Source organism: Gasterosteus aculeatus, chromosome 6 (assembly GCF_964276395.1).
Source record: "Gasterosteus aculeatus chromosome 6, fGasAcu3.hap1.1, whole genome shotgun sequence".
In the NCBI taxonomy this organism is placed as follows: Eukaryota; Metazoa; Chordata; class Actinopteri; order Perciformes; family Gasterosteidae; genus Gasterosteus; species Gasterosteus aculeatus.
Genome location: NC_135693.1, coordinates 17,097,113 through 17,123,254, shown reverse-complemented (window position 1 = coordinate 17,123,254; position 26,142 = coordinate 17,097,113). Strand labels below are relative to the sequence as shown.

At 46.3% G+C, this 26,142-nt stretch overlaps 2 protein-coding genes across 2 annotated transcripts; both read left to right on the top strand.

Moving 5' to 3' along the window:
• Positions 1 to 6: 6 nt before the first annotated feature.
• Positions 7 to 6,786, top strand: slc22a15 (solute carrier family 22 member 15). The gene is made up of 13 exons (XM_040179458.2): positions 7 to 210; positions 1,365 to 1,514; positions 1,596 to 1,728; positions 1,802 to 1,966; positions 2,088 to 2,217; positions 2,595 to 2,655; positions 2,840 to 3,006; positions 3,476 to 3,616; positions 3,785 to 3,870; positions 4,229 to 4,337; positions 4,425 to 4,497; positions 4,874 to 5,032; positions 5,191 to 6,786. Exons 1-13 carry the CDS (start codon positions 127 to 129, stop codon positions 5,233 to 5,235), a joined length of 1,503 nt encoding a protein of 500 aa, XP_040035392.1. The 5' UTR covers positions 7 to 126; the 3' UTR covers positions 5,236 to 6,786.
• Positions 6,787 to 6,912: 126 nt separating this feature from the next.
• LOC120821070 (TBC1 domain family member 12) lies at positions 6,913 to 24,392 on the top strand. The gene is made up of 13 exons (XM_040179457.2): positions 6,913 to 9,229; positions 14,850 to 14,982; positions 17,079 to 17,203; positions 17,722 to 17,804; positions 17,889 to 18,006; positions 18,104 to 18,210; positions 18,489 to 18,572; positions 19,269 to 19,363; positions 19,731 to 19,802; positions 19,989 to 20,117; positions 20,221 to 20,330; positions 20,677 to 20,935; positions 21,050 to 24,392. Exons 1-13 carry the CDS (start codon positions 7,953 to 7,955, stop codon positions 21,119 to 21,121), a joined length of 2,664 nt encoding a protein of 887 aa, XP_040035391.2. The 5' UTR covers positions 6,913 to 7,952; the 3' UTR covers positions 21,122 to 24,392.
• The last annotated feature ends 1,750 nt before the right edge of the window (positions 24,393 to 26,142 follow it).

Here is a 26,142-nt window from a genome sequence, read left to right as displayed (position 1 = left end):
TGAATGTGTCATTATTTCATGTGAGTGACGAGCGAACGCAGGAACGAAGCGAAGCCGGAAGTGTGTCGGGGATCACTCTCATCTCGTTCCTCTTTGTGCGGTGATGCTAGCAGCGTTTAACCGGGGATGGATTTAGAAGAAGCTCTTCAAGTTGTCGGCGAGTTTGGACCCTACCAGAGGCGGGCGGTGGCCATCCTTGTTCTGACACAGGTAAAATAATAAATAAAAACCATAATAACTGGTTCGTGCATGCACAATAAGCGCGGTAAAGCGTGTGCGTTGTCACAGCTATAGCGCGACGTGGCTTTCACCCGCTAACGTCGCTGTGGATCAACATCATCATTTAGCGTGTTGGCGGTTGGACATTGACACGTTGGAGCCGTCACGTTAACTTGGTAGTTTATCATTCACTTAGTTGCGAGTGCGTTTAGTAAACTCTGCGGGTAGAAAACTTCACACCAGACTTCCTTGTTTTTTTGTTGTTTTTTTAAACCGAGACGAGCGTTCTCCTCGTTTGTCAGACGGGCCTCCGCACTGCGCGGCAGCAACTGGAGATGATTTACTTTTTAATTCCGAATATCACACAAAGGCCGTTTGAACGTGACGTCACTGTGTCAAACATGTCATCTGTTCGTCCTGTGCTCGTCAAGATGGAAATCCCCCGCGGCCAGTCGGCATAGCTAAAATAATAACGGCTCTTGATGACGTCAACAAGGATCGGATTTATTGGTTAAAAAAACCCGTCTCAAGTGTATTTAAACCCCCCCCCCCCACACTAGTCACTCATTGGTATGTAACAGCCTTCTAAATATATCGTTATATTAAATGAAGTTCGTTAAAGCTTGCGTTAGCTAGCTAGCTAGCTAGCTAGCTAGCTAGGTAGCTTGCTCCCCAAACTAAGTGGCACAGAGGTTTCCTCTCTATAAAGCACGGCCTCCCATCTCTGAGGCCGGGGATCCAAGAGGCTTTTTAAGTAGTATGTTTTACTCAACTTCATTAAACACTCAACAACACATGTAGATACTGCGTTGTTTTCCCTTGACACTTGAATGAAAAACTGTAATCTGAAAAAGTAATGTCAGATAAATGTAGTGAAATAAAGTGGAGGAGAAGTATAGCGTCAAATTTGGATGATATTTCAGTCCTTTTTTTTTCACTATCCCACAATTGCAGTTTAGAGAGGAATAATATAAAGTGTTCCTTTAGACTTTAATTTGTGGTTTAGATAATGTTGCATCTACAAGTTTAAATCCGCATGTGAGACGTGCACACCGGTTGTTGGACTTGAAGGCTCCTGTGGTGACGTTGATGCTCCTTCTTGTAAACTAGTCCCTCAGGTACTGTGCTGATCCGTGTGCTTCCAGGTGTACATGGCCTGTCAGTCCATGCTGATCATTCTGGTTGGATCCACGCCGGAGTACCGCATGGAGCCGCAGGACGGGGTCCCGTCCGGCCAGCAGGAGCTCCTCCAACGCGTCACCTTCACGGAGGACATTGACTCCATAGTGACTGAGGTGAGGGAGCTTCAGTTCATCGTCACCCTCACCCAGCCGACGCCGTTGACTCAGCAAGTGAGCCTTTCCTCTGTGTTCCAGTGGTTTCTCGTCAAGCAGCAGGCCTATAAGGTCAGCCTCGCCGGGTCGCTGTTTTTCGCCGGGCTCCTGGTCGGGAACGTCGTCTTCGGGCCGCTCTCCGACAAGATCGGGAGGAGGCCGGTTTACCTGACAGGTGAGGAAGACCATGAACATGATCACAGATTGTGCTCAGGCCCGCTCTGCTCATCTCTTCCTCGGCCTCCCAGGTCTCTTTTTTGAGGTGATCTTCGGCTATGTGACCGCCTTGGCGCCCAGCTACGAGGTCTTCGCCGTGTCTCGTCTCCTCGTGGGACTGATGAACGGCGGCATCGGCCTCGTCTGCTTCGTTCTCACTCAGGAGTACGTGGGCAAGTCCTACTGGGCCATGACCGGTACGAAGCACCCATCGGTCCTTCCCTCCGTACCGCGTCTTAGTTTTTACCTGTTGATCATTTGGTTGGGATGGAAGGAATGACTAGCTGAGTTGAGTTTTTACTTTATTTCCGTCTTCAGGGACGTTGACGAGCATGAGCTTTGCCGTCGGCATCGCGCTGTTTGCCGCTCTGGGCTACTTCGTGCGGCCGTGGAGGAACCTCGCCGCCGTGGCGAACACGTCTGGTGTCCTCTTCTTCCTGATGTCTGTGTGAGTTTAAATGTCAGGGGGATGATTCCAAAAACATCCGAAGCGTTTCTTCTCACAAGAGGATTCTAAAAGGATTCTACATTTGGTGCATTATTTGATCAGCAGCAGTTTCAAGGCAATACGGGCATTTTTAAAGAGTGTAATGAATGCGCCTGAAGCAGAATACGTTACATTTAGTTTTGTGTATGATGCTGGTATCTTCACGCTGGCTTCCAGACCTTCATTACAGCCTTTTGAAGACAGATTTCCATCTCCGATGATTTTGCAGCTCTGTCGGTTAAACGCAGGCGTGACAATTAAAATCGTCAAATTTATGATTCAAAGAATACATGTTTTGCTGCAAATACAACAATCTCTCCTTGCCTCCTTTCCTCCAGAACTCTGCCAGAGTCTCCTCGCTGGCTGTATTCTCAGGGTCGGACGGAGCAGGCTGAAGAGGTAAAATAGATTAATACGAAGAGAGAATTCATAATGTCCGAGTAAGTTAAACATGCATTGGAATGACTATTTTTATAGAAGAATGTTTAGTTCTCCTGGAGATCTGGACGTGATTTGAGTTAGAAACAATAACAAGTTTGACTCCTGGATTGTGCATGGTCTTTGTGTCATCTTGTCGTTGTAGGTCCTGCGCTACATCGCGCTGAGGAACGGCAACGCTGCGAACAACCTGCGGTTGAAACGCGTTGGTGGTGCTAAAGCCGGTAACCGCGGCAACGGGGGTGCGGGTGTCCTGCAGCTGGTGATCCATCCGGTCCTCCGGCTCAGGACGATGGTGCTCATGTATGTCTGGTGAGTGTGTAGCACCACAGAAGAAGAACGAAATGTGCAAACTTTAGGAACAAGCAGAATATTTACTTAAATGATGATTGTGAAATAGTCAGGGAATGTTTATTGTTTGTAAGAACACTGTGGTTTCTTGTACGGTGACATATAGAGTATTTTCAGACTGTGAGGAGGAAATGAGATGTTCACCACTTTAACTTTAGAGTATTAGCAACTTTACGTAGTGTAAACTCTGCCACACACATCTCTACGTGTTCTTGAAATCTTCACCTTCTGCTTTCAACAGTTTGGCTTTGCTTATATTTTGCACGGTTTAGAGTAAACAAGCTCACCTGCAGAAGAAGAGGGAAGAGACACATCTTAAGGACACGCAAAACAAGATAAATGTCAAGGAGCGCCTTAGCATGCTGGAGATGTAACTTCTAACTATAATCATCAAAGTGCCTTACATAGTGTGTGTGTGTGTGTGTTGCAGGTATGCGTGCAGTCTGGTGTACTACGGTCTGACTCTGGGGGCCGGGGAGACGTCCGGCAGCCGTTATGTGAACGTGGCCATGTACGGCCTGGTGGAGCTGCCCGCCTACCCGCTCTGCATATACTTCATCAACAAACACTGGTGAGACGGACGCACACACGGCGACACACACTTTTGACCTTCTCACAGCTCTTTTTTTTAGTTTCATCAGCCATGTTCAGTTCGGTTCATTCGGTTCAGACGTTTGCGGCGCACAATGTTTGCGAAGCGTCCCCGCTGAAGCGCCTGCCGGCGGTCTTCTGTTTTCAGGGCGGGGAGGAGGAAGAGCATGGCCAGCTTCCTGTGTCTGGCTGGCTCTGCCTGCTTCTGCACCATGTTCATCCCCGAAGGCTCCGGTGAGACAGACGAGTACACTTCTGATCTCAAATGTGCGGCGAAACAAACCCGACAGGTCCGGAATATTTAAAGGGGTTTTAAAAGGCTTAAATTTTTTTTTTAATTAATGCTCTTATCTCATACAATTAAAAGTTTGGAAGAATTTTCTTTACACCGCACAAGCCAAATTAATGCTTCAAATTAGATTATATTGAATTAAATCTATTTAGCACTGCAAATATTTCTTTAGCTGTGACCTGTAGTTTTTGGTCGTTGCCATGACGGCCTAAAAGCATCTTGAATCCACTCAGCCGCCAGCAACCATGAGCTCACATTCTAAAATGTTCAATTCTTTGGCCGACTCCTTTTCGTCCACAGGGGCGTTGCTGAGCGTCACGTCGTTCGCTCTTCTGGGGAAACTGATGGTCAGCGCGGCGTTCAACATCGCCTACGTCTACACCTCTGAGCTCTACCCGACGGTTATCAGGTGAACTAAGGACACGGACGTTGCGCCGCCTAAAGAGGACCCGAGGGTGTCGCTTTCTTCCTCACCGCTTATTTCCGTGCGTTTCAGGAATGCTGGTTTGGGAGTTTGTTCCATGTCCTGCCGAGTTGGAGGAATCCTTGCACCGTTTGTTCCCTCCATGGTCAGTAATGTCATGTCGTGTCAGAGCCGTCTGATTCATTCACTCGTACTCCATCTTTCTAGTTAAATTTTCTCAATCCAAACATTTGCAAAATACGGTGAGTTTGGTGACATTGTAGAAGTCTCGTCTTCTCCAAAACAAACCGACATGGTGATTTAAAGCGGTAAAATATTAAGAAAACAACCAAGATCTAAAAGGTTATTGTATCTACATATTATTTGTATTCACTGGATCCTTATGGACTAAAGGAAAATAAATAATCGACCACTTCAAATGTAGGGAGTCACTTGAAATCTCCTTTGCAAATTCCTTAGTTGGATTAATCAACGTCTACTGTAGCTCATTTTGATTGTGTGTGTGTGTGTGTGTGTTGCAGCGGGCTCTCCACACCTCCCTGCCTTTCACCGTGTTCTGTCTGAGCGGGCTGTCTGCGGGCTGCCTCGGCCTCCTGCTGCCCGAAACCCTCAACGGACCTGCGGCCGAGACTCTGGAGGAGCTCGGCAGCTCGAGCCGCGGCCGAGTGCTGGAGAGCAAGGTGAGCGAGCTGCTGGTTCTGCCGCCGTGCTCGCGAAAAAACAAACGCATGTTGACACACAACGCAATCTCAGCGGCGGCGGAACCCGCGCGGGCGGCCGTGTCCATGATCACGTCTTTCACTCGTCACGTCCGGCGTTTGTTTTTTGTTCCCCGCAGGCTCTTTTGTACAAAGATGACAATAAGAAATCAAACCGCATGTGAGGCCGGCGGTGTCGGGTCTTCGTCACCAGAGCAGCTCACGGCGGCGGCGCGGAATGTCTTCACCTCATTCTGTTTGAAACTGCTGCCTCAGGAAATCGCTGGACTCTCCCTTTTTTTGATGATGGACTTGAAGGACTAGTCACCGCGTTGATGTCTGTGAACTACGACCTCTTGAGTGGGGGCAGGGGAGTAGACGCCGACCGAGGAGGGCGTTAATCGAGTGACCAGCAGTTCCTCTCGTACGGAGGTTTACCACAGGTGACCTCCTGCCTTTTTAGTTAATTTCCTGAACACCGTCGTGGTCTTTGTGCCTTATTTGGAGGTAGACGGCTGAGACGGACCGATACGTGACTTGCGTTACATTCCAGAGATTCCAGGAAGTCAGAAAAACCGCTTACTGCCCACAAAGGTGTGATGGAAATGATCTGACATCAAACGCACTATACATTCCTACTTAAAGTGTAAGCCAGTGTCGTAGTCAAGACCACCTGAGCCAAGTCGGTGTGTCTTTATCGAAACAGAGTGTTTTCAGACAAAGTGAACAGGCCAAACTCTGCATGACACACTTTCAATAAAATGTGGATCATGCAAAGCGTCCTTGATCCGACCTTCCCATATGTGACTCAGGACCAGAGGAAACGTTAATTATATTCTTTATTTAGCAACTTTTTGCCCCTTATGTATGTGCTCGGTGCTGCGTGTGCCTTCATGTTCCTTATTGGTTGACGTGTAATGATGTGGGGCTTCTAACCGTTTCACATTTTCTTTTACATTTTCAATCTGTAAATCCATGAATCTCAAAGGCTCTTTGGGCTTGAGCCGAAAATATATAAACATTATTATTAATGGTTCACTAGTTGGCTACTTATCTCCACTTTCTGGTGTTTAAGAAAAAAGCAAAAGCAGTAAAATGGTAGCTGGAGTTGAAATTTTGTGAGTGACCAAACGACTAAAGAATCAACAGGAACTTTTTAGGCTGAAGGTTTATTACGACTTGAATTCATGGAGAATCACGTCCAGTAATAATGTTGGGGTGCCTCCATTTCAAGTTTATTCCTGTTATCAATAAAAAGACTGACACACTTTGCTGTATTATGAGAAAGACGCTTTGTGTTTGCACGAAGCAAAAGGTGCCAAAGGAGTGACACGTGTTTATTATTATTATGCCACCAAAGTGCGTGAAACAAGGTGAAACAACTTTAGATTAACAACAAACACCGTGCAGTTATTAATCAAACCACAACTCTGGTAACAAAAACGAAACTCATATTTTTGTACGTGCATCTAAACATGTCATCACTGCCCTGTGTGCCTTCTCATGTAGCCGCGACCTCTGAAATGTTTTAAAGAGAACCTGTAAGATATTATGGAGATGTAAATAGAAATGTAGGTTATATTAGTTGTATGAGATGTTTTCTATGCCATCATTTTGTATTGTATTTGTATACTATCATACTCTTACATTGTGTGCGATGTAGATTTAATGTCTCTGGGTCCTTAAAATGTAAAATGATCTATTTATGTTATGAACAGTAAACGGTTGTTTACCTGGCGGGTCTTATTTCCTTCACTCTGGTGACCAACTACAATTCCAAGTGTTGTGTCCACTGATACGGTTCAACTGTAACCCGGAAACAGCCGTGTTTCGGTCCTGAAGGTGCATCGTAAAAGATTCCAAAATGTACACTATAAGAAAATGATAAGAAATCGCTATGACGTTAAAGCATAATAATAATGCTTAAGGCCAAAAATGTGTTTTTATTTCTAAAGGAACACCTACTTAAAATATCAGTGTAAGAGTATGCTGAAAACAGAACAAAGGGGTCACTGCTCATCAATCGGTTAGTCAGTTTGTGTTCATGTGGGACTGGTGGGTCAGAATCAACCCTTTAAAGACATCAAAGTCGTTAATAGGTTCATATAGTGTTCACCCAGATTTATTCAGCTTTATGTCCCTACTGCACTACAAATGGACATATTGAACTTTGTACTTTACTTACTAATTTACATATAAGGATTCCACCTAACCATTTTAAGTAATAAGAGGACACAACTTGTGTCCTTGTGATAATAAATCAATTATCTTGTTATCCAAAGATAATCACATAGCCAGCTTTTATTGTAGAGACTATAATAAGTTGTTTTATAGTTGGCTGTTTTGGGCTTCCACACACTGGTTATGCAGCTTCAGCCCTCTTTGATTAACGACAGTGTCCTGCTGACTACGATCTTCTACCTCAGTGAAGAATCGTTGTACTCACTGCTGCTACATTCTGAATATCTGCTGCAGTTACAAGCGGCGTCCAGCAGGTGGCCCTGTTTTCCTTTCAGCGAATCAGGGCGCGAGCCGGAGGGGAGGGGGGCGGTAATGACGTCATTGTTGGGGTATTTTCAAGATGGCGCTGGACTGTGGCCGGAATGCCGCTGATGCAGCCAGTTAGAAACGCAGAGGGGATTTAATTAATCTTCTGTCCGGCGGCGCCGTTGTATTCTCGAGACGGAACTAATACAGTCACTGTGAGACATTAAAGGACTGACATGTCCCACGCGGTGAGTATCGGGTAACGTTGAAGGCTAAAATGGTAGCCCCTTCTTCAAAGAACAACAAAACCTGCTGCTGCTTTTGCTGCCGCTGCGGAGCCGGGCCGACCGGGCGGGTGGACTCGTTGCGGGATTTCACGCCCGGGGTCAAGGCTCGCTCGACGGACTGAGTCGCCATGGAAACGACGAAGGAGAACGGAGGTGCGCTCGCCGTCGACTTGAACGAGAACGAAGAGGGCGCCGCCGACGCGGGAGAGGGGCCGGCGGCTCGCGGACGCTACGTAGCGCTGAAGGACCGCAGCGCCGCGCCGCGCGCCGGGGTCAGCGGGGGTCAGGAAGCCGGGAGGGGTCACGTTTATGTCACCGGTAACGAGAGGAATGCAAACAGAGACGCCTCGGCTCAGCCGCCCCTACGCGAGAGGGAGATCACGTTGGATGTGGTCGCTGCGGAGAACTGCCCCCCCGTCCAGTTGACCGGCGGCCGCGTGACATCGGGGGTTCGCGGCGTCCTGAACGGATTCAACGAGTCATCCGGCCAGGAGGAGCCGGGGGTGGTCGTAGGCGGAGGAGGCCTCTCGGGGACCACAGGCGCTTCCCGTCCAGCTGTGCTCGAGGTTCGGGTTTCAGGGGACCGGGGCGGAGGGACGAGGCAGCCTCCCGCGGGGGAAAGCGAAGGGGAAACCCCGGATTCCGACGACGACGACGCCACGCCGGGAGAAGAGGCCACCGGCTGCACCAGGACCTTCCTGCCCCCCGACCGGCAGCCGTGCACGGGGAAGCACCAGCGGGACGGCGCTTGCACGGCCCTCGGGGGTCCGGATGTAAACATGGCAAACGGGGATGTTGGCAGCCCCGAAGCCGACCTGGCTTGCTGTAAACAGACAGGGGCGCTGGTTCTGGACCAGACACTCGGTCAGTGCGCGGGAGTTAAAGCTGTGAACGGCGGTTTCCACATCGTGACCAACGCCAGAGCAACGTGCGACTGGTCCGACTCGGACTCTTCCCCCGAGAACCACTCCGACGTGGACCTTGACCTGGGGGAGACGCGGCAGAGCTCTCGGTACCCGGGGGACAATGCGACCGGCGTCCCCCACTCCCTCGACCCACCCAAGGACTCCCCCACCCTGGGACCAAGTGCCAAACCGCCCCCGTCCTGCCGGTCCACCGCGGAGGACGAATTCGGTGACCTCAGTCTGCCCGTCAGGCCGCAGAGTTTGAGGACTAACTCCAACACCGTGTTGTCCCTCAGCTGCGACGCCACGCCGTTGTCCCCCGACGACGATGGGGGGTTTTATTTCGGAGACGAGGGCTGCGAGGGGGACTTCAGGGGCGTTTTGGAAGCGGGTCGCAGGCAGAGCGCCCCGGACAAGCTGCCCGATGTGACCCAGGAGGCGGACGGCTCGGACCTGAAGCTCATGCCAAAGAGGTTCGGCATAGCAGATTTCTTCACCAGGTAACCGCGAGCGAGTGTCCGCGTATAGTGCAAACGTCCACGCACAGCCCGCGTCACGTGTCGTAAAAGGCCTGCAGGCGACGAGTGCCAGCAAGCCAAACAATCATTACTCAACCCAAACACACGCTCAGTAGAGGATTCACTTCGCTCTCCAGCGGCCGATCCTCGTCCCCTTAGATTCTCACTCTGATATTCTACAAACCGTTAAAGTTAATATTAAGAGTTTACCCACAACTCCTGATACACAACACAAACAGACCTCCTTGTGCATTCATCTCCTTTTACTGTAGATTTTAGGGAATGCAGCAGCTGATGCAAATATCATTTACATCACACAATTCCTGCATTACAGACCAATGCTTGAGTGGTGAGATCCAAATAGGCTTCATCAAGTCCGTCTGATCATAAGCCGGAAAATGTACTTTCTATGTGAAGGAGAAAGAACAGTCAGTTTATCAGCCTCGCCTGGAGGACACCAGCTGACAATAAACTTCAGAAACTGTCAAATGTGACAGTTTTTTTTTTTGGCATGTTGAATGGTTTTCCGTTAAAAGTGCTTTTGTTGAGGATTGTGTAACTCTTCATCTTCACGATCATCACCACCAGCGTGGCATCATTCTCCACATTGGGCCTCCAGCGGAGTTCCCTTGCGCTCAAACTGCTGGAATTTGTTATCTTAGTTTTGGTTTTAGGATGGTTGACTTCTCTTTTGTCTTAATCGCCCACTTGTTTGTACAACAACTGCACAGGAGTAGCTGACGTGACTAATTTGTATTTTGGGGTAATTGGGATTGAACTCTGGAACGAGCCGATGTCATTGTGACGTCTGTCCAAAGTCAAGAGGGTCCGGATCAGAGGGAATAAATAGCAATGTATGAATTTCTTACATATATTCCAGTGCAGTCCTCCAAAACCAGCGACTGTTTAACGCTTGCACAATAAATGACTAATTGATCGTTCTGACAGCAGCGACGATTCAACGCGTGACCCGGATGACTTCAGAACATTTTAACAGGTAGAGAGACGTTGACAAGCGGGAATGTCGTGATCCATTTTAAGGAGAGGCGGCGTCGGTTAATGAGTAAGCCAGACGTGGTCGCGATGTGTTTTGGTCAGCTATTAGAGTTCTTGACGTGGTTCAACTGATGAATCACAACGTTATGTTCCGCTTTGGGGGGGGGGGGGGGGGGGGGCAGTTCTTACTGTCCAATCGGAGCCCGGTTGCATCAGTAACCACACGCCAAAGAAGAGGAAAAGAGACTTCAACAGAAACAAAACATGACGTTTGGCGACTAAACGCATTTCTCCTGCAGAAACGTGCCTTTTCTCTTGAATCCCTCACGGAAAACGAAGGTAGTTTGTTATAACCACATTTGGGGATAATCTGATGAACACACACATAAATCCTTGTGTCCCAAGATGAGCCAGAGATGCGGTGGGATGATTCCTTATTTAACATCAGTTTCTCTTCTAGCAGGGATTAAACGGGATGATAGACTTGACCATTTGACGTATCTGCTTCTTTTCATAGACGCTGCGAGCCTCCGTCTGTGTAGCGTAATAGCGTGCATGTTAATCGTGCCCCACTTTGGCGTATGCGCAGTAAGTGATACAGCAGATCTCAGTGAGCATTGACTCGGTGCAGCCTCTTTCCTCGGGGCTTGGCCCACATTCACTGCTCCCTCCGCGCTCCAGTTCTCCTCCATCAGGCCGTTTAACCTCCACGTGGCCGCCATGATGCAGCAGAGACGCCGTGTCCGCCTGTCAGCCACGGAAACCAACTCGCTCTGTGAACAATGGAGGCTTTGGGCACAATCACATGATCCTTTTCAACAACCACACTCGCTGCTGTTTAGCCAGAAATACTGCAAACACGCCTTCGAAATGGACCGTTATTATTTTTCTTTGTGTCGCTCATGACATTTACAGTATTTGATTTTACATCTTGTAAACTTAAGTGTTAATACTAAGAAGTATTCATTTATTAAACACATTTGCCTCATAGCCCCCGAAACGGTTATTATCCTCAAACAAAGTGATTAAATCAATAAATTGTGGTTATATTCTGGTATAGTTCATTCATACCAGCCCAACCTCCAGAACGCGATCCTCAAACATGTCCCGTTACGACGGAGCTCGTCCTAGAAGGAGAGCGCCGTCGTATCGGCCTCGATGGTGCCACACCTTAACCTTTTTTTTCTGATCTGCTGTGAGCCACAAGTCCTGACACACCAGCAGCACCGTGTGCTCCCACTAACACCAGGAAGCCTGCAAGGCTTTTCAGGAGTCGGTCAAAAGCTGCGGCCTGGAGGTCGGCTGACAGCTGTGGCGCTGTTTGTTTTAAACCTTTTAGAAACCGTAGGAGTTCTTCTAGGACGCTGTGGGCGGTTGTCCGTGGACCTGCTGCTGATGTAGTGTGAATCGTTGGGCTTCAGCATTAAATCGCTGCACCATCTTCTATTATTGGCTGTAAGGGATCGTCCAGATCAAGTTCACGTCTTGTGATACAGATTCAGATTCTTCATTCGGTTTGTTTCCCACAATACTAGACTGCATCCAGGCCTCTGAGTTGTCTGCCACATGTTAGACTTCTGTGATTATTCCGACAGAGCTGTGGGCTCCTTGGTGACCGTAGAGGGATTCAGAATGTAGACCTCATTGTTTTGTGCCACAGCTAGGAAAAAAATACCCCCCCCTCCTCCCCTCCACCGCCTCTCAAACACACTCACTCTTTCTTGCGGCTCTACTTCAGCTCCAATTGTGATATTTGATCACCAGCAGTCAAGCTGAGCAAAGTGGAACTGCACCCTGGCAGCATTCTTGTAAAAGACACACAAGGAAGTGAAAGTTGAGCTGGGTGCAGTTTTTAGAGGGCGATCACTGATGCAGTAACACCTCACAGATGTTGTTTAATCCCCGTCTGGTTCTTGGTTTGGACGCGGCCCGCAGCAGCTGGCTTGAATGTCACAACGTCTCAGAGGAAATCCAGACAGTCGGAGAGAAAACTGGCCTGCTGGGAAGCCTCCACGCTGGCTGTTTGCTTCACACTGCAGATCAAATCAACTCCTGAGTAATTCTAACAAATACAACCAGGATCGCTCCTTTTATTTAGGCTGTAACTCAAAATCAGCCGAGAGCCGTTCAACCTTTCGACAGCATCTGGCTGTTTGTAACATTCTGTATTGTTTCAAGGTTCAACCGTAGAATAATGAACCTTCTTAATATCAACACGGCGTGTAATCAGCCACGGTGGCATTGAGCGGTTGGTTCAGCAACAGAATAGCACTGAAATGTTCTGCTTATTTCAGAAACATAATGACCCATAAACCGAATGTGGAGGCCACTCAGACAGGTTTTCCACTTGGAAGCATTCCGGTTTCTGTTTGTAGTCTGAGAATTATTGACCAATCACACGAGAGCGTCTCTGGTTACCGGCAGGTAAACAGAAAGAACAGAAGAGGCAGCACGCGTCGGCCTTCATCTGACCACTTTTACTCTTGTTTATGAGCTAAAAGATAAACTGAAGGCTGTAAACCGTCTGATCGGCAGCATCTGTGCTGGGATTCAAGATGCTCCCTGGTATCATGTTCACAAACACACCTGGTACGCATATTTTAAATGTTAGTCCCTGATTTTGGAACAGGTGCATTTTAGAACAGCAGCCTTTTAGGTCATGAAATCAGAATTTTGAATTAAGTACATTTTAAAGATTGAAAACTGCTCTCATATCAAGGCCAACGTGTAAACTGTCTCCAGAACGTGTGTTTAAGGTTACGTTTTTATTCCCTATGCAGAAGGCTTCTCTGCTGAGCCTCTTTTAACATCTGACACCAGCGGGAGAACAAGGCGCTTTCTGATCCGAGGAGGCGCTGGTTGCGACCGGCGCCGAGGGAGACGCGGCGTTTTATGTTTGCCAGTGCTGGAGGATGAGAAGCGACAACCTGACCTGCTGCGTCAGGCCGACTGACGCTGCGAGCGTCTCGCTTTCTTCTCTCCAGAAGGCTGATGGCATCTATTTGGTGCATTTGAGCGTTTTCTTGTGATTTGCTGAAGCCGATGCTGCTGTTCAGTGTTTGATCCTCCGGGTTTCTCAGGTGTTCTGTGATCTTCATGTTTCCCTCAGTAAGAACCCAAAAGCCAGATCTGTTGTTTACTGTAAAACAGTCAAAGAAAATAGAAAAAAAACCTTCCTCTTTTCTAATTCTGACATGTGGTTTCACTTGTTGCATGACAACTACAATAAGGACAAGAATGTTACTGTGTTCTTCTACTTACAATACATCAAGCAGGAATCAGGTTAAAAGGTGTAAAGAATATTTGCCATTCAGTAATAAATTCAAATGATCCTTACGTTAAGTAACAGTTCATTATTTTGTATTTTTGACAATTGTCTGTTTTTCACTAAACAATGACAAAAATAAGTTAGTTCAGACTTGTTACATCAACTTAAATTCAGTCAGAATGCACCCAGAAAACAAAATGCAGTTAATAAGGTTGTAACAGTCACTCAACAAAACTACACAGTTTATGAATAAATGAATAATTACAAGAAAACTCTTCTGAGTGAATAAAGTCGAGCCAGCAGAAACGGGAGGAATAATATTTACTTGGCTGTCTGCTTGAGTCGCTGTGTGTGTTCACTTCCTTTTCATAATCCTCCGGTTCCTCTGCCTCCTTCCCTCTTTCTCTTTCCACCAGCTGACCCTCAAACTCTCCTTTCACTGGAGCACATTAAAAGCTGTTGATCTGGCAGCTTTTTCTGCTCCAGCATCACTTCAAAAAGCGCTGCAGCTGCACGAATAATGATGAGAGATTAATCTCCCTCATTACATCTTCACTCTGCACAGCTGTTTCTTTCTTTTGTTTACGTGGAGCTGAATTATTTTTTCTGCAGCTTTTAAGTCTGACATCAAGAACTCCACATTTTTATTATATGAATTATAGGAAAAACCAAAACAATATTGTGAGATGGTGCTTGTTAAGTACCCACGTATTGATTTGGAGAGGAACTTCCTTAGAATGATGTTGTAGAGATGTTCTTTTTCCTTTTTGGGAACCGTCTACCATGGAAAACAAAAGTCCAATTATAAGAATGCCAATTAAACACTGTGGAAACCTACAGATTTTCCTTCAGTAGAGAAAAAAAACGATCTCACATTTTAAAGATCAGTCCTTCTGTCAGTATTGTAAACTTATTTTCATTGTTATGTGGACCAATGGTGCAGTTTAACGTGTCAGTCCGACCTGCAGCAGGTGGAGTTTTCTGGATCAAAGTTTTTTCCCTTGTTGCTTTTGTAGATGTTTTGCCTTAATGTTTTGATTTGTGGCTTCCTGTGTGGAGCCGGTTTCCTGCAGAGCTCAAATCGTCATCACCAGAAATACATCTGGACTTACGTGCAACATCTCACTCTGCCGCGCACACTCTGACTGCTTTTTCATATTCCCAAAGCAATGTTTTTGAGGTTCTGGTACGATACATCATAGTTATGACTCTGACTACGCTGGAATACTGTGTGGATTCATTCAATCACTTTGTTGCTTCCAGTTATGTTCGTTGAAGTTCAGTTTGAGCGGATCTGCCATCGGTACTAATCATTTTCCTTCTGTCTTCTTCTTTCAGGAGCCTGTTTTCTAGGAAATCCAAAGAGCCCAAGGCATTGTCCCACAATGCAACAGGGTGGCGACTGTTTGGCAAGACCCCCGTTCCAGACGATCCAACGACGGACCCCGACTCCCCCTCGTCCACGCAGGAGGTCGGCTCTTTAAACACACCGCCACCAGGCTAATGCAGGCTAATGCAGTTAGCCTGCATCTGTTTACATACAACATAATGGCTTGCTAGAGACTGCTGAATGGATTTACTGTGTGTAGCTGGTCGCTAGGCAACGTCCGCACGCTGCCTGCAGCTGAGGATGCAGACCACTACCAACCCCCACACACGCACACATACACACGCACATGTGCAATTGAACCCTGTATTCCCCACCTGGTGCGTGTTTTAAGGTCTTGCCAGCCGTGATGCAATTATGCATTCAAACATATACACAGCTGTTCCTCTCCTGTTGTCTAGGGCAGGTGGTAGTCTGAACACACGTGCACACACGTGCACACAACGGCAGCAGCACTGCTTCCCTAGAGTGGAATTTAATCAGTTGGGGTTTGGTTTTCATATTGGACAAACACTAAAAAAAGTGTTCGACACAGCTGCTTCCAAATAATCCTTGAGCTGGAGGCCTCGTTGGCACTCTAAGCTTGATGAAGACGGCACATCCCTTCTATAGTGATTTGGGCTCCAGGGAGGGTCTCTGACCTTGGTGTGCAGTCTGAAGGCGGCGGAGAAAGACTGAAAGCTGACGGTGCTGATGGTGCTAACAGCAAACCCTCCGACAGCCGCTGGCCTGTGAGCTGCCTCCGCTCACATGATGAAGGAAGTGGCCAGAGGTGGTTTGGCTTCACTTGGTTGACACGTCAGACACACAACTATGGAGGAGGAGGAGGAGGAAGAGGAAGAGGAGGAAGCAAGCATACTTTAAAATGTTTCCTTTGAATTCAGTTTGAGCAGCAAAAGCAGGAATTACTTCTAAAATGATAACTGTCATGGCGTAGCAGTCCTCATTGTCCGCCTCTGGTGTTTATCACAAAATAGTTTATACAATTTGCATCCTTTTTGCATCTTGTTACTCCTTTATGTAATACACCCTAACTAAAAGTATCTGTCGACCTAGCGACAATGGTTTGTCTCTTTCCTGTTTCAAACATGGCAACACTACAAAGTCCCCATTCAACGCCTTCGGGGTGAACGGAAACACAACTGTGAGCCAGATCGATCCCCCGACGTTAGAGTTGGACCTCACTGGACCTGTTCTGGCTGAATGGGAGCAGAGCCCAGAGGCAGCTCCGCTATCTGGGCCCAAACCAGAAGGGAAGAGTTTTAGAATGAGGTGTTCAAATGATGCGGCTTGGGATTGTTAAAAAACTATGTCAATGATACGCAGCAGCGTCACCTGATTTATCTAAATGTGACTCTCGCTTGCTTCATGGAGCTGATGACGAAGCAGCACCAGTTGAATTTTCCATAGTCAGTCAGAGTGAACTCTTACTCCCTCTGCTGGCAGCGCTGGGAAATGAGAGTACAGAAGCCTTGTTGTCCTGTTGACACGCAGCTGTCTCTCCCCCCCTTACCCCCACTCCCCCGTCCTGCGAGTGAAGGCCAACGTTAGGCCTCGGGTACACAAGTCCACGCAAACGCATACATACAAACCGCATACACGCCATACGCATCAGGCGTTCACCCGTAAACAACGTTCACACCACGAAACATGCTAATCAACTATATGGGAAATTATTTGTGGATTGTAAGATCATTATGAATTATTTTAACCAAATGTCCGTATTTTAACCTTTGCCCGTTAGTAGCTTTGCATCACTTGGTCCCCCCCCCCTGCAAATGGAGTTTGCCCTTTTGCCCCATTATAAAGAAACCTTTACAGTCGCTGGTGGAACTAACACAGAGGATGTGGAATAAAATCAAATGACTTTACCGTTTTATGTTGTGACCTCATACCCCAATATCCAGTGTACACTTAAAAGAGTAAGTAGTAGTACACGCAATAAGAGTTTTGATAAAATAATCAGTAGATATGTGGATATAATATATATATTGTAGAATACTCTTGTGATGCGACTTTTACAGCCAAGAAAAGAAATCTTTTGCTGAAACCTTCAATGATATCTGGTCTTCGATGTGGATACGCATGAAGTATCATGAATGTGTTGCCCATCACAAGGTAGAACTGCAGCTGCATGAGGAGTTCATCTGACAGCCGCTGTCTCTTCGTTGTGTCCACAGGAAGAGCTGGAGGAGGACGCGGGAGAGTCCGCGGGCGCTCCGCTTCCCTCGGCTGCAGCCAGGAGGAAGAACCTGGAGTTTGAGCCGCTCTCCACCACCGCTCTCATCCTGGAGGACCGTCCAGCGTGAGTAACCGTCCCGTTCAGCCGCAGACTGGTTGTCATTTGTTACGTTGTTGATTTGTTACAGTCTTACCAACTGCCACAGGAACCTGAGCTGATATTTAAGATGCAAATAGATAAAACCAAATATGATAATAATAGATAATAATAATCCACCCCAGAAACTGACAAATAAATTGATTTTGGAAATTATTGTTAGTTGTAGCCCCAACACACTTTAGTTATAAGTACTCCATTAAATTTTCTGCATGTCGAACGTATGAAACGCACGCTCTGATCCAATGAAACCAGATTCTTATCTCCGGAGTAAATCCTGACACGCGGTCATTTCTGCTGCAAAGTGAAAATATTTCAGATTTGAGTTGAAGAGTAACTCGCCCTTCTTTTGTTAAAACCTTGGAGCGCTTTTCACCAGTGAAGAGTGGCGTCAGCATGCTCTGATTACCTGGATCTTTCATACATACTTGAAGTCGAGTCATTATTTGAGTGTCCGTCTGTCTGACTGCTTCTCTGCCCTTCAGGAACCTTCCTGCCAAATCTGTGGAGGAAACTCAGAGACACAAAATGGAGTACGATGAGATGGTCGCAGGAGCGAAGAGGAGAGGTAAACACAAACCTACGCAGAGAAAAATGTCAACAGCTGATTGCAACCGGCGCTTCGATCGTCTGTTAATGTTCTTCCTCTCAGAGATGAAGGAAGCCCAGAGGAAGAAGCGTCAGATGAAGGAGAGGCACAGGCAGGAGGACAGCATCTCCAACGCCATGGTGATCTGGAACAACGAGATCCTGCCTCAATGGGACAGCGTGTACGTCTCCACAGCTGTGTGTACACAACATGTGTGCGCGTCTGTGTGTTTTCCCCCGGAACAGTGTTTTCATTTTTCTCGTTGTGTTTGTGTGCAGGAAGGGAACGAGGCGGGTGAGGGACCTCTGGTGGCAAGGACTTCCTCCCAGCGTCAGAGGACGAGTGTGGAGCCTCGCCATCGGCAACGAGCTCAACATCACGCCAGGTACCAACGGATACGCGCTCGCACAAATCCATCTCGCTCCCTGTCAGAAGATGTCATGTTCAGTGAGACTGAGATTTATATAGGACAGAGGAGACAAGGAGGCAGAAAATAAGAGGATTTTAAAATATAGAACCATACATTTCCTTTTAAACGTAAAAATATAAAATAGAAAAATGGATTCGATGCATCCGATTGTTTCCGAGCTGTGTGGCAGCTTCTGACCTGTTCTGTCACACGTTGAGGTGGAAACCTGATTCTGTGTTTCTCTCTGTGTGTAGAGCTGTATGAGATCTTCCTGTCCAGAGCCAAAGAGAAGTGGAGGAGTTACAGCGAAACCAGTTCAGTCAACGACAGTGAGAATGGTACGAAACATCAAGTCTGGACTCTGAAAACTCTTCCTGAACCGGGCCTCTTTTGTGATGTTACTGCGGGTTTAGACTGCGAAGTAGACAAAGAACAAGAAGTGTAATTACTTTGTTTAGCGTCTCCAGCTTTATCATCCTTAACCTTCCCAGAGGTGTTTGTAAGCTACAAAAAGCTTCTCAGACCAGAAAGTAAACGTAGAGATTAGCGTACATCTACAAATTCCAACTCCCTGTGCGAACCTTGAACTACCCTTTTATCAGTCGGAGTGATTACAGGAACTCTGCTGTGTGTGTGTGTGTGTGTGTGTGTGTGTGTGTGTGTGTGTGTGTGTGTGTGTGTGTGTGTGTGTGTGTGTGTGTGTGTGTGTGTGTGTGTGTGTGTGTGTGTGTGTGTGTGATAAGCAGGTGGACTGATATGCTTTGATACTTATTACATTTGACCCAAGCGACATTATAAAGTCATTACTAAATATGCGACTTCAGGGCGCTGAATGTCGTTCACTGCTGGGTGAGCTGCTCAGTGTTGTTTTCAACACTACCGGTGTTGAAAAGCAGTACAATTCCATTTGAACTGTGTTGTGTGGAGTGTGCAGCATAAGGTGAATATAAAAAACATCAGTTCTGAAATGAAGTCGACTTAAAATGAGCCTTAAAATGAAACGTAAACATCCATCTTGTGCGTTTTCCTGTTAGACGGAGGGGCGTCTCTGGCTGACAGAGAGTCCAGCCTGGACCTCATCAAACTAGACATTTCCAGAACCTTCCCCTATCTCTTCATCTTCCAGAAGGTATGCCATCTTTAACACACACGTGTGTGTGTGTGTTGTATTTCCTACACTGTGAAGTTAGTTTTGGAACTTCAGTGTGAACGTTTCGTCCGCTTGGCACCTTCTGGGGGTCAAAGGGCGATGAGGAAGCGAAGGAGGAGCCTACAACTCGCCGCTCTGACAACCATTCAAGGAAGTGACACCGTGCTTCAGTAAAGAGGGGTGTGGAGCTCGCAGAGAGCCGCCACGCACCTCCTAAAAAACCCGCAGAAGGACGTGGAACTTCCATTCCTCAAATTCCTTTGATTACAACCGGCCTCCACACCCGTCCTTTCTCTTCCTCCTCCATTCTGTCTTTAAATATCCACATTCTCTTGTGCCTCTGCAGGGCGGGCCCTACCATGACCTCCTCCACAGCGTGCTGGGGGCTTACACCTGTTACAGACCTGACATTGGCTACGTGAGTTTGATCATTTGTCCACCTCAAAACAACGATCGCTGGAGGCTTTTCAATGGTTTCTTTGGGTTTGTTTTATGGGACATATTGAATATTTCCGAGTGGCTGTAACAGAATTGTAAATTAAAGACTGAATGGTCCACACTTGTAGCCTCATGCTGATCTGGAGTCTGTGTTGTGATGTTTCAGGTCCAGGGAATGTCGTTCATCGCTGCTGTGCTGATCCTCAACCTGGAGGAGGCCGAGGCCTTCATCACCTTCGCCAACCTGCTCAATAAACCCTGTCAGATGGCCTTCTTCAGAGTGGACCACGAGCTGGTAGACACACTCACACAAAGTAACTGTTATCTCTGTTCTCCATTTTGTTCACGCGTGGCCCTTCATCACCTCTTTGCTGTCTCTCTCTCTCCGTCTGTGCTAGATGTTGAAGTATTTTGCCGCCTTTGAGGTTTTCTTTGAGGAGAATCTTCCTCGTCTCTTCAGCCACTTCCAAATCAACAACCTGACCCCCGACCTTTACCTGATCGACTGGTTGGTGCCTTTCAAATATTCTGTATTCAGATGTTTATCTTCTATATTGCGCTGCTAAATAAGTGGTGTGCAGCTGATCTACTTCAATCATTCATTTGAATTTGGTGGTAAATTGAGGATGTGCAGTATTATTTTGATCCAGTCAGTAACTTGTAAACACTGCAGGCAGAAATTCACCTCGCCGCCTCTAATTTAGTTTTCCAACAACACTTTTAGTTTTTTTTTGCTTCCAATTTACTGCTTACTGTAAAACTCTGATGTTCAAATAACAAACAAAATATCATTTTCAAATGAAAGCCCTTTGATTTTGTGAAGTGATCGCAAGGTTTGGTGCGTCTCCCTGCAGGATCTTCACCCTGTACAGTAAGTCGCTCCCCCTGGACGTGGCGTGTCGGGTGTGGGACGTCTTCTGTCGGGACGGGGAGGAGAGCCTGTTCCGGACGGGGCTCGGTATCCTGCGGCTGTTCGAGGAGGTCCTGCTGCAGATGGACTTCATCCACATCGCCCAGTTCCTAACGCGCCTGCCGGAGGACCTGCAGGCGCACACGCTCTTCACCGCCATGGCCAACACGCACATGATCAGCAGGAACCGCCGCTGGGCTCAGGTCAGCCGCACGCGCACGCCGCCGGGCTTTGAAGATACAGAGATTTATTTCTGATCGGCCCATGATTTTTAAATGAAAAGCAGATATTGATTTCCTCTGTTTTTTTTCTCTCAGGTGTTTTCTGCCTTGACAAAGGATGTAAACAAAGAGACGGACAAAAACTCCAGCCCAGCTTTTAGAAGCTAACACTAGCCGCCCTCGATGCTAACGCCACCTTTCTTCAAGCTGTGAAGGTTGAAGCTCATGCTGCCAACCCTGAACTTCAGAGGAGAACGCCAGCCGGGCCCTCCGAGGTTAGACGTGCAGCTTGAAGCTACGTAGCCCGAAGCTGAACTTTCCCTCCGGAGGCGTCGCTACGAAGCTTTAAGTGAACACGGTGCCGGTCGCGAAGGTGGAAGCCACGTTCGGGATTTTGTACCGGAGAAGAGCTGCCGGAAGGAAGAAATTAAATCTGTGTTGGAGCCGGAGAGGCGACACCAGAGCGGTTTGTTAAGTCCAAACCTCAACAGCCATTGTCAGTATTTCACCAGACAGATTGGGGAGAAGCGGCTGCCGTTCAGCAGCAGTGTACCTGATCTACCAGCCCCGAGAAGCTCACCAATGCAAACTGAATATCAGATGAACTCTGTATTATTCCTCCTGCCTAACGGAAGGAGATGTTCACTCGCTTGTGGAGATTCTGCCTCCACGTCGGGACACAAACACCACTAACACCGAGCATTGCGCCCGGCGTAATTCTCCCGAGAGGCTCTAATTCTCGTCGTCGGTGCTAACGATTCTCTAAAGGCTTCAGAAACGACCTCTGCGTTAACTATTATTGTTGCTCCCTGTAGGTTTTTGATTTGACACTATTATTAATTTGCATTTCCAGCTTGAACGTAGATCTGCAGTAGCATAGCTGACTCTGTTATACTGGGGTAACATATAAATCAGCCCCCAACTTCAAAATCATTCATCTGTAGGCGAAAACACAACGGAATGAGGGAAGAAAACACAGAACACAAAAAGCAATGGAGGAAATGGAATGATTTTTTTTACTATGTAGTCTTTCTGATAACGAGTAAGAAATAATACACATCTCATCAGCTCCAAGCAGACTAGATATTTTTATGGTTTTGCAGGTAATCAACTATTCCATGACCCCATGTGTTGAATAGTACTAAAGTTTATTGGGGGAAATTTAGTGGGAAAACTGCATGAAGATGAATTCATGAAATGTCGATTTATATGAAGTTTAGCTAAAAGTGTTTGGGTCTAAATGATCCGTACGGACCGTCGCTGCAGCATTAAGGGGACCATCACATTTTAAAATCAGTGTTTCAAGGATCTATATTCATCAAAGCACTTTATACCTGCAGCACGGATCTACATGATGGAAACCAAACGGGGCGCCAAGTGCCTGCAGGTTTTCTCTGTCCCGTCGATGGACACCAGGCGACCGGCGTTCAATAGAAACCTGCAGGCAGATTCCAGAGCACCACCGCCGGCTCGGCTTTTAGCTTTTACTAGTTTCCGCTTGGCAGTTGAGCTTTTTAGTCTTTGCAGCCAAACTTTTCTCGCTTGTTTCATCGTCTGTGAAAATGCATAGATCAATTTCCGCTGCAGATTTAAAGTTACGCTTGTTGAACTCTTAAAAAAGGAACATGCACATGTTACAACTCTTTCTTATGAGGAAATTGCGCGGGAGATACTTCCGACTTTTTGCCTCAACATATAACACTCTGCTTCAGTGTGAAGCAACGTCGATCAAACTCCTCTGTTCCAGATGGCGCGATTCCTTTTATTGAATCTGGATTAGAATCTAGAGGCCGTACGCCGCTCAAGTGCTTTACATCACCTCCACGTCCGCCCTGTCACTCTGTTATTAGCACTCCTTTGATTTACACACACTGAGTGTAGCCTTCACCTCCATTTCACCCCTACCTCTCCATGACACGCACACACTCCACTTACCTACCAGCAAATGAGCAGCAGGCCTTAAGAATGTGGACCAAACCGCCACTTTTGTATTTTTGTCACAGTGGGAAATTCCGACTGGGGGGGAAACTCCCCATCCAGCCTGTCGTTTGTGTTGATGTTTGTATGAATTGCTAAACTCTGTTCGAGTCATGTCGTCTTGAAGTGAGTTATATACTTTTGATCCCTTCAAGGTAAAAGCACCGTTGGCTTTACGCTCCAAAATAAAACTACAGAAACTTCTTCAAATTCTCACTGACTTCACACTGAGACTCGTAACCTCTATGAGCGATTTAGGAAGTCAACTCAAAAAGTCTTTGTGTTTCAAGTTCTAATATGAACGAATTGCTGAGCAAGTACTTGAACATCAGATGGAGACGGAGTCCGTGCCACATGTTGGAAGCTGGAGGATGTTATGCAGTTAAACATGCATGTAAAAAAGGATTAACACATGCGTGTACGAAACTTTTAAGATGGCATCGTGTGCGTTAATTGGTTACAAACAACACTTTCTGAGTTTATTCACCTCCTAAGAAAACTCTTAAAACACCTCCAGGGAATCCGAAGAAGCAATAGAAGAAAATAAGCACTTTGGGAACATGAGCTGTTTGTTTATTTTTATTTTACACTAATTACAATTAAATGAGTGCAATTAATCTCTAATGAAGTTGTGGTAAAATGTTGGTTTAAAGGTAATAAATTCCCATTAACAGGTTTCCATCTGGTCTCATGACAAACTAAAATGTGACCACTGGGTGTGAAAACAAACCTTATTTCCTACATGTTTGTGATCTGTGAGCGTTTTCATTTCCATTAGCTTTGTTTGTTACAGTCAGATGCACTTTTTCCAATTTTCAGTTTGTCTCTCGATCCTGAGAAGTTTTCTCTTTAACTCTTAACATCTAACTTGATGGTCGTCAACAAGAGTTCTTAAACAACAACTAGAAGAATTTATTAACACTTTTCAATGTGAACCAAACCTTTTTTTTCATTCATAATAAACGTTGTTAAATTGAGTTCACACAGACGTGTCGATGATGAAGAGCTTTCTGTCTCTGTTTGTACTCATCTTCACTGCTTTAGACTCCTCAAGGAGCAAAGTGCAATATGATCCTGTTTCTAGGCAGGAGATCCATTGATTGATTGATTGATACCCAGAATCCTCAGCGGCTGATTCAGCGTTCCCTCGTCCCTCCTCGCTCCGGAATATTCACCAAACATTCACACAGCTGCAAATATGAGATGAGATTAATGACATTTGTCCCCCACAAATCTTCCCTCCTCCTTTCTTTAGGTTTCATCTTGCTCTCAGTTTTATTTTTATTCTTTCACGTAGATTCATTCAGCATTTAACTCAATGTGTTTTGTTTTTTTGTCGAGTTCCAGAGTAACGATTTTTCATGATGCCTTACAGGTGATGTAAATAAACTGTAAAAAGTGTTCTTTCTTTTCATATAACGGCTACTAGTTGAATGTGTAAATAAATATCTCTGCAAACTTACTCCTCTCCGTCCTTTAAGGGTTAACCGACCATTTCAAATAAAATGCCTTTAGGATTATTTATTTATAGCATACTACACACTTGTTTGCAGTTGTCTTTTAAATAGTTAATGACATACTGTTCTATCATATAAGTGAAAACATGACATTCAACATTCTGCAACAGCTTTTTTCTTCTTCTTTGAAATCGATTGCTCTTCACATTATATTCTGTGACTTTCTTTTAACGCACTATACAATGATATGATTTCATAAACTCCTACATATTCTTATAATCTTAAATTTTCTCATATTTTTACGTTTTGTTGCCAAATTTAAAATACAGAGTTCGATGGTACTTTTTTGTCTTCTATGTCATTTATTGTGACTAATGTTGGACGTTGTTCTGTGTCCACTTCACACCACTAGATGGAGCCTGATGACCAGCTGGAACTTCACAGCTTCATTCCTCGCTGTTAACGGACACATTAGGTTACTATGAATAATTCAGCATATTCATCATAGTGATGAATATGCTGAATTATTCATAGTAACCTAATGGTGAACAATTAGCAAGGAAATGTATCGTGAGACTCGTGGCGTTGAGAGGTGTAGTTGACTAAAGAATAAAGATTGACTGCAGCAGTTGACTTTTGGATATTAACCCGTCCTGTACAATTATTCTTTGTAGAAGCAGTTTATTTTGTTTCATATATTCATTAAAGCGGGACAGTAACTCACCATCTCATCTTGTGTCTTTCAACCATTGGTTTATTTCTTGTTTACTTAGACCCCCATTAGCAGCAGTGGCTCTTAATCTTAATCTTAGATGAGGTCTGACGGGGGTTTTGTGCCGCGGCTTAAATCCCACAACAGATCAAATCAATACCCCAAAGTGTCTGATTTGAACCCGAGTGTGAACATCTGTGGTTTGGACCTCTCGGTGCAGATAAACGGCGAGCGCACTCGGGGATCGCAGGTATTTCCTAGGCCCTGCGGTGAAAGTGAGGCGAAGCCGCGAGGGGCCTCTCGCCGCCGCCGAGCCACAGGAAGAATCTGTGGAGGTATTTGGCGGCAGTCTGGGGGCTTTCCTGTGGAGGTGGGGCTGCTGCAGGGGAAGAAGGAGCCCGCTGCCCCGGGGGCCTCCGGGATACCACAGCGGGAGGCCTGGAGGCCGAGGTCAGGGCAGAGGAGGCTCTGTGTGGAGGGGAGGGGGGGTGGGTGGGGGGGATGCAACAAAGTGGAAATCTGTGAAGAAACACTTAAATAAATCAAGTGTCAAATCAATCAGCAGCAGCGTCGACGCACACATTTGTCCCACGATGTAACACACAATAACACACAGTGGAAACAGAAGGAGAAGACGTAACAACTTTGAGTTTACCTTTAAAACCTTTTGAATGTCAGTGGTTCGTTTACTTGAAACCATCAGAAAGCTGCACACATGTGGTTCTTCTTTCTCCGTTTGGTTCCAACGTCACGTCCACGCATCATAGTTCTCAGGGGCTCCGTTAATATACTTTATCGATCCAATTGTCCAAAAATTGTACAAAAAGTACAGTAAATTGGAAGATGTTGGAACTTTTGTGGTTCTCATTTCAAAACATTGCACAACATATACATTTATTTTACACAAAATCTGCACAGGGGTGATATCATAATGCAAAAGGCCTAGAAGTAGTAGGTCTTTTTAAAAGCTGCAAACAAAAGTCAAAAAGTCAAAATGACATCAGAGCTGGGCGACGGTCCTAATTCAACACGACTCCGTGGGG